The sequence below is a fragment of the Tamandua tetradactyla genome, chromosome 4 (assembly GCF_023851605.1).
Source record: "Tamandua tetradactyla isolate mTamTet1 chromosome 4, mTamTet1.pri, whole genome shotgun sequence".
NCBI lineage: Eukaryota > Metazoa > Chordata > Mammalia > Pilosa > Myrmecophagidae > Tamandua > Tamandua tetradactyla.
The window spans coordinates 117,112,899-117,121,371 of NC_135330.1; the positions used below are offsets into that span (position 1 = coordinate 117,112,899).

The 8,473-nt window shown below is 48.4% G+C and overlaps 1 protein-coding gene and 1 pseudogene across 5 annotated transcripts in view; one reads left to right on the forward strand and one right to left on the reverse strand.

The window, feature by feature from the left end:
• Window positions 1–451, forward strand: part of LOC143679513 (histamine N-methyltransferase pseudogene) — a 39,192-nt pseudogene extending 38,741 nt beyond the window's left edge.
• The window catches only part of DGKH (diacylglycerol kinase eta), a 212,010-nt gene extending 204,577 nt beyond the window's left edge, over window positions 1–7,433 (reverse strand). The window contains exons 1-2 of one of the 5 annotated variants that reach the window (XM_077158350.1): window positions 6,841–7,433; window positions 820–1,011 (exon numbers count right to left, since the gene is read on the reverse strand). In XM_077158350.1, coding sequence (XP_077014465.1) covers window positions 820–999 — 180 coding nt within the window. In that variant the 5' untranslated portion in view covers window positions 1,000–1,011; window positions 6,841–7,433. Of the gene's footprint in view, window positions 1–819; window positions 1,015–6,840 lie in introns of those variants that run through there. The other 4 variants (XM_077158353.1, XM_077158360.1, XM_077158351.1 and 1 more) reach the window with 4 other exon arrangements.
• Between the last annotated feature and the right edge of the window lie 1,040 nt (window positions 7,434–8,473).

Genomic DNA, 8,473 nt, shown 5'->3' on the forward strand with positions numbered 1-8,473 from the left:
GTTCATGAACAAATTAAAATTCTCAACTTTGAGCCCTCAGAGGGCCACAGCATAAGTCCCATTAACAAGAGGTGCGCAAGATCCTACTCTTCATCTACCATATAGAAATTACTTTTCATTATGAGAAACTGTGGGTAAGTTGGTAACATTTGAACTCTGCACTTCGCGGAAATCTACCGCACGAAAGTCCGGCCAGCAGTTTGCCCGGCAGGGTGCGGTGGACAACCAACATCCTTTGCCCCTGGCTTGGCCCCGCGGCTTCTGCCTTCCAAAGGCCGGCAGGAGACAGAGGGACGGAACTATGGTCAGGGTGGACCGAGAGAACCCGCAGGCTGTTGCCCGCGAGAAGAGAAAGGGACTCACTGCAGCTCTGGTAGCTCAGCGAGCACTCGGCACCCCGCGCACGTGCACACACTACCCAACCACTGCACGGCAGGCAGAAGAAAAATAGAGAACACTCATTTTAAGTGCCTTAAGTGGGAACTCGCCACGGGGCTTCAGCTTTTTCCCACGCTCTCGCGGAGCCGCTGGTTTCCTTCGCGGCCTCTGCCACCCGAACTTCCAAGGAGTCCAACCTCGCGGCCTCCAGGGCGCGGGCGGGGGAACACGTTTCTATAGCGCCTCGGTCCAGCTCCCCGCGCACCCCGCCCCCGGACCCAGGCCCCGCCCCGCGCCTCCAGGCCCGCCTCCGCTCCCGGAGTCCCGCGCTCCCGGGTTCGCCCGGCGCGCCCCCTGCGCCTCAGGCGCCCTCTCTCCGCGGCCTCGCCCCGCAGCCTCCCGCCTCCCTCGCTCGGCTCAGGCCCGCCTCCTCCTCCTCACCTTGGTCCGGATCTGCCCGGAGGTGGACACTTTGCGGATCAGTTTCTGGGGTCCCTCTTGTTCCGCTTCGCTGTCGGATGAGTCCTCTCCGGGCCCCGCCGAAGAAGCGACGGGGGTGACCGCGGCGGCGGCTCCTCCCGCGGCGCCCGGAGGGTGCTGTTGCCCGCCGGTCCCGGCCATCCTCTCCGACTCCTGCAGGGACACAGCACCGCCGGGTTGGGGCGGCGGTGTCGGCAGTCAGCGGATGGGCTCTACGCGAGCGGGCGTGCAGCCCCGCGCCCAGCGCCGCCATCTTCCGCTCCCCCTGTCGCTCCCGCAGGGGAAGGGTCGCCCGGGGACCACCCGCCTTCCCGGAAGGGGCCCGCAGGTTCCTCCCCCAGGGTCCGGCCGCAGCGCTGGAATCGCAGGGGACGGGGTTTCCTGCCCGCCTGGGACCCCTGCGCACGCAGCCTCGGGAAGCTCTGGGATTCCTGACGCAGAATGAGGCCAGCGCAGAAGAGAGGATGGGGGTAGCAGAGGGGTCGGAGCCACCCTCCTCCCACCCGTTTTAGGGTCTGGGGTCCCCGAGATGGACGGGGAGGCAGGAAGCCTCCGCAGTCAACCCCCAAGCCGGCCCGGCATTGGCGATGCTCCGGCCCTCGGTCCTGAGAAACAGGGCTAAGAATGGCTCTAGAGAAGAATGGGAACCCAGAGCTTCTTCCAGATTTTCTCGGGCACCCCGCCACCACCTGGACCCCGAGTTTCTCCAGAGACTTAGGCCTAGCGGCAAGGCTCCAGCTGATTAAAAGGCCCCCTGTGCGCTGGAGCCGGGCGGTCGTTTCAGGATAAGAGGGTTATTCTGTCCCTCGTCGGTCTCAGGACCCTCAACCCCGCTCCGCGGACCATATGTCTCACCCGCCTCTGCCCTCGGGTTCGGGTGCTTTCGGCCCTCGGGACCGCGGTGTCTAGTTTCTGGCCCACCCCTACCCCCAGCCAGAGCACACGGAAGAGAAGAGCATTTTCCGGGAGGTTCAACCCCGCTGAGAACTTTTCGTTCAGAAAGAGCGATCCCTTGGCTAACAGGAAACTGGGAAGGGCGTGGAGAGCGCAGAACAAGAGAGCACACGCAGCCCAGGACGACAGAATGCAAAATAAATGTCAAAGCTGAAGCGCTAACCGAGTCTGCCTGTAAGAAAACAATGTACTCAAGCCATACGAACACCAACCGGGACCAGAGCACGAAAACACTGGAAGTTCAGAGAGAGCCACTCCCTAACCCGGACTACAGCAGGAGGAAATGGGATCAACAGGCTGCAGCCACCACTCACAACCCGTCCTCATGCGAGCCGGTTTCGCGGACACCTCGGGCACACCAGCCTCGCGGCGGGCTGTGCACGCTTTGTCAAAACTCCTGCAGGTGTAGGAGGCTGTGGGTAAAGATACTAAAATGACAGATTCCTCTTACCATCCAAAAAGAGAACTCTAAATTGGTAAAACTATATTTTTAAGTAAGTCAGAAAGTTGCTGCCAGACTGTGGAGTCTCCCCACTTCAGTAAAGCATTAAATCTCTTTAGTGTATTGAGGCCCTTTGGTACCCATTCCTTTCTCTTTTTTTTTTTTCAAGTGACATGACCTTTAAGTTTCATCCAAACTAAGATTCTATTTTTTCTTTTCTGGTTTTAGTTAGATTCTAACCCCCAACAATAATTTGATAATTGCTGAGCTGACCAATCTAAGGTTTTAGGAAAGAGTAGGCATATCCAATAGGGTAGGTCCACACTGTAGATTAAATTCATTAAGAATAAATGGGCTGGTTCATTTAAATGTTCAAAGACAGGAGAGTTCTGCCATGTAATACTAATTTTTAAAGGCTGCTTCTTCAGCTTCAGGAAAGGAAAGAGCTGGACCAAATGCACTTTAAATCCCTTAGGGCTCTATAAATATGTGATTCTGTATCTACAAAGAATACTTTGTATTCTCTAAAGAGAATTCTTTAAGAGTAAAGGAGCTAATTAACAAAATTATGGCCTTTATCCACACCTAGCTTTTTGGTTACTGACAAATCCAGAGGCCTGGCAGTATGTACAAGGACTAGTCCGTGGGCCTTTTGAAAGAATAAGCCTTGTTAAGCCCTCTTTTTTAATGGAATGAAACTCAGGCCCCAAATCATGGCTAGAACCAAAGTCCAAATCCTATGGTGCCAATTATAATGTTCTTTTAACTTTACCACCATATAAAACAAAAGTAAGTTTGTCAGATACATAGACTTCTCGTCACACATTAGGGCCTCAAGTTTTGTATAGTAACATTTCCCAGAATCCAGCAAGGTTATTATATTTAAATGCATTGTTTAATGCCATGGCTATTTTTGTGATCTTAATAAGAGGACCAAATACATTTCTCACTTTTTAATTCAAACTGTGATTGCTTAAAAGTTTCATCTGCAATAGCTGGGCAATTAATAGTCAAAGGAAAGGTATTCATTACTTCATAAAGATTTGATGTCACAGCCAGCCCTGGTCTTCAAAGGCTCCTGTAACAAGTTTTAAAAGTTAGTTGTGACTTTGAAAGCAAAGTCTTAGCCGGCTCATGCTAAATGAACCATCTCTGCTCTACAATTTCCCTAGTACTCAGGATGCTCAGAATGAAGATACTGTGCAAGAGAATGTTAGGAAAATAAAGGAAAAGTCCCAGTCACCTCTCTTCCCACAAAAGCAGTTCAGGGAAAACCTTCATTCCTTCAATCACCTCTTCAGAGGAGAAAATGTTTCAAGGAATCTCTTGAGTTAAGGTATCTTAATTTAAGGCACTTAACCTCCCACTAGACTCCTCTCAGGTCTTATCTATAATTAGGATTCCAGAATGAATATTCAATCTGTACAGTGTATGCCTGCAAAGCACTTCACTTCCTTTTAAAAAAAAAAAAAAGCAAAATCAAAGATCTCAATATTTTCAAACATTTTAATTTGGCTCAACAATGGCAACTGATGTAAATTTCAAATATGTGATATATTACATTATTTAATTTACAAGATTTTCTTGCCATTTTCCTTATTTGGTGTTTTCAAACTTTCAAATAATTTCTTAGATACGTCTTACATATTTTTTATGATTGTTACTTTGAAATTTTTGTTTGGAACATATCACAATACACTATTAAAAACCTGGACATAACCCATGTAGCCACTGCATTCACGATGAAATGAAAATAGGTGACGCTACCACTAAATAAGGTTTCCTGCCCCCATTTAAAAAAAAAAAAACTGTCACATTGAAGATGGTTATTACAGCCAAATCGCATTATGATACTAACTTTATGAATATTAGTGTTTTAATTGTTACCGAGAGGTATCAATACCTTTGAATTATATTCTCATTATTGATCACTACTCATACAAAAAAAGGGTTTAATATCCATTTGCAGTTTTTAATTCCCATATGTTCTATGGTTTGGCATTAAATATTGTATCAGAAAGGTGTAGAATTCTACATTTGAAATCTTAAAGAACTCAAACAGGCATTTTATAAATGCTCATGTTTAGGACTCAATGCTCCTAATGAGTAGGAACCAAGCAACCAAAGAACAGTGCAGGTTCAACAAACACAGGCCTTAGAAGACAGCTTCAGTAAAACTTTAGAACTATTTCCAGAATACAGTATTTGTTACATATTTAGAATTTAACATTCAAAACTTTCCACTATTAAATTTTCCACATAGGAATCTGAATGGAAAAAGATTTTGAGATTAATCATGATAATAACTGCATGTACATATGGTCATTCTTACAACTAATGTAAAAACATTTCATCATCTAGATCCAGTGCATGTTTTTACTTTTGATTTATATTTTGGCCCTTTTTCCTTTCAAAATCTTCTCCTTCTACTTTTCTATTAGATCTGAACAGTTTCATCAACGCTAACAAGTATAAAATCATTTGAGAATAAAAACAGTAAGTAAGATGCACCCTCTAGCAGCCCTCTACTGTCCAAGAACTCTGTAAATACTCCTACTCTGAAGTTTTTGGCTACAATTCTAACTACCCATTTTTTTCTAGGATATCATATCTACAAGTAAGGGTTGTATGGCTATCATCCTGCCTGCCCATGTCTATCAACAAAATGTTTTAATTTATCAAAAATTTAGTAATGCCTGTATTTCCAGTTGACTTGCTTTAATATCGAAGCATTAAAGAAAATGCATAGAAATTTCAACGCTCGCATTTATCTTCTTTAGGCCCAATACCCTAACCAGAGTGGTAATAATAAGACTAACAGTTTATTTAAATGCCCTCACTTAACTAAATAACTTCATTTCATCTCCAAATGCAAATAATGTCATGAGGCTCAGCAGCTGCCTCTCAACTCAGACCTGGTTGTATTTCAGACAAGAAGTGCTGTTCTCTTTTACTATCATCAGCCTCAATTCCTGAGATATGTTTACTCTTTCTTCTGAGTAGTTACATGGAGAATCGTATCATCAGTTGTAGGTTCCATGAAGGAGCAAAGAGAGTAACTCTTTATGCAACAGGATCTGTGTAACGTGAACACTGCCTGTACAATAGTGAAGATTCCTTTTCATACATATACATAAGTGTACTTTTATAGGAAAGTATTAAGAGCTGCCCATATTTCAGTTCAAAAAAGCAGATTTTTAAATAAGTGCTAGATGGAGTTACAATGTAGGAGTTCTTAATAGGAGGTCTTGGACCTTTGAGCCTACAAAGACAGGGCTTCAGGAAATCTGTGAGTCCCTTGAAAGGCTATTAAAATGTTTATGTGGAAAAAAAATGTTTATCTATGTGTTGCGTAGGTGCCTTGAGGCTATGTGTGTGTATACTGGGGGGAAGAGGGGTCCTGATTTTGATGGATTTTATGTTCCTTCAAAGCATATTTAGATTAAGCTGATATGTTTCTCCCCTTCCCTCCAAATGCCTGAAAATACTTAACATTTAAATCCAAATGGGTGAGATGTATGTGAATTATATCTTAATAAAGACGTTATAACAAAATAAATCCATACTCTTTTTTTCCTAATTTATCACTCCTTTTTCTTGTATATGCCACTTTTCAGTCATGTGAAAAGAGACTTTAATCTTTTTTAAGAGCTTAAATGAAAACTCCCTTTATTAATTCTTAGATATGACCACAGGGTTTCAAAGTTATGACTACAGGGTTTCAAAGAGCAATTATTCAGAATAAAATCACTTTGTCAAGAGTAATATTTTATGTCACATAACTGAGATGTCTGCAGAATGTTTCTTACATTCTACATTAAGATGTACGAAACAAGTCATTTTGTTTAGTTAAGCACGTAAGCTCTCTAAGAACAAGGATTTGTGTTTTGTCATTAACTCCTGTATCCAATCATCAGAGAACATAGGTGCTAGATAAAATATCTGTTGAGTAAATAAAAAGGCCTTCAGTATTTAAAGGAAATAAACCTAATATTTTAGGAGAGCTCCCTAGTCTGGATGAACTGTCACAGTCTCATTCACAGATTCCTGTTAGGGCTCTAGTTTCAAAAGCTTGAGTGGAAAGAATGGTACTGAATATATTTTGCAGGAAATAAATGAGAGTTTTAGATGCTGTCACTTTTGAGCAGTAAAAAAAAAAGTTCTTGTCTATTTTTCTGGACAAAAATAGTTCTGGCATCAGCACCCTAAAGGAAAATACGAATAACTGTATTTTTTCCTTGTGAATCGTCCTAAAGAGACTTCATTCAGTAAAGTTTAAAACAAAAGCAAATCACTGAATTTATTTCTCAATAATCTTTGATTTAAACTTCAGAACTAGATTGTATATTTAATTTCAAGAATAATTTAATCCCCAGCAACAACTACAATAGAAGAAATATGAGCAGATGGGCAACTAACAACATGTTCAAATTTGCAAAAGCAAAGACAGCTGCAGATACAGAAGGATCAAAGTCGAAGGACACTTCTGAAAGGTCAGGAAGCAGGAGGCAGAGAAACGTACCCTGGGCAAAGGAACTGGGAGTGTATATATTAGAAAAGAGAAAGAACCAACCCTGGCACCTGACCTAGCAGCTCTCGACATGCAGAGGGCCAGCCTGGGCAGACACGCGGAGTCCCTGGGAAAACAGCATCCGAACACGTTGAACAGAACACCGGTGAGGCCAGAAATTTCCGACCGGGCTTTCCAGATCGGCTCAAGAATTTCAACCCAGTCGAAGTAGCAAACATCCAGGCAGGGCACGGAGAGCCCACGTTCGAGGCCAGGGAAAAGGCAGCCCACACAGGATTACAGAACTCTGAGTGTGACCGGGATTCCTGGGTAGAATCCCTGGAGGGATGTGAGGTGGTTCTGACTGAGTTGGAAGAAAGAAGGAAGTTGAAGGAGTTTGAGGGCACAGATCCAAAGCCCCCCATCCCCCCTCTTCCCCACGGTCTCCTCCTCCTTATACTCGCACACGCAATACATACGCACATGCTACTCGCGGCCCCTAAAATTATCCAACCTCCGCGCTACGTGTACGGCCAAATCGCAGGCGAAAGCGAAGTTAGCTTCCCGCTTCATCCCGGGCAAAACCCTTTAACCCTAGAAAAGCCCGAGGCTTTGGCAGAGAAGAGAAGTCGGGGGCACGAGACCCGGCTTGACATCGCGATCTGCCTCCCCCAGCGGCGGGTCCTGAGGAACCTACGCGCCCAGGTGACGGCCAGGGCGCGGTCTCAGGAGCAAGACCCGGGCTTCTCCGAGCCCCACGCGCTGACCGTAGCTCCGGGGTCTGTCCTCTCGCCCTCCTTACACCCCACGTTCTAAAATAAAGTGAAAAGTTGAGTTGTCGTTTAAGCCTGGCAGCGGCCCTCGGAGGACTAAGAGGGCAGGGATCGCCGGCAGCCCCTCGGGGAGAGCCTGGGACCTGCGGACAAAGGCGCTACGGGCGGCGCGCTAGGAGGAGCCCGGGCGGCGGAGGAAACACTGCCCCGACTGGGAAGCAGCTGGGGACCTCATCCCGGGCCATTTCCTGAACGGAACCCGGCCCGGGCGGGGGGAGCAGAGGAGAGGCGGAGTGCGGGGGGTGGGTGGGTGGGCGCCGGCGCGGTACCCACCGGTTCCTCCCAGGCCGGACTGCGGGCGCCCGGCGCAGGGCGCACGTGCTGAGGCTCCATCGCGCCGGCCCGCGCCAGCCCGCCTCCGGGGCGCGCGGACCGGGACCCCGGCCGCTCCCGCCGGGGCTGCTGGATGCGCTTCCCTCGCCGCGGACCCTCTCGGCCGCCGCCGCCGCCGCCCCGGCTCCCGCCCGGGGCCAGCCACCGGCCCTCCCGCCGTCTCCGGCTTCCGCCGCGCCGCGCTCTCCCGCCCCCGCGCCGGTCCTTTCCTCCTCCTCCTCCTCCTCCTCCTGGGTCCCGCTCCCTTCCGCGGCTCGGAGCGGTTCGCTCCCCACCGCCACCGCCACCTCCCACGGCCGCTGAATCCGCCCCTCGCTCCTTCCTCCGCCCCCGGCTCCCTCCCCTTTTCCTCCCCGCTTTCCGCCCCTCCCCCCGCCACCCCCTCCTCGCGGCGGGCGGCCCGGGACGCACGTGACCCTCCTGTCAGGCCTTATAAGGCGCGGAACCGAAAGCGGTCGCCGGGTGGTCACTGGCACCCGGCGGCCGCGGGAAGAGGAGCGGCCTTCCCCGGGGCCGGGCGCTCCGGGAAAGCGGAGAAAGCCC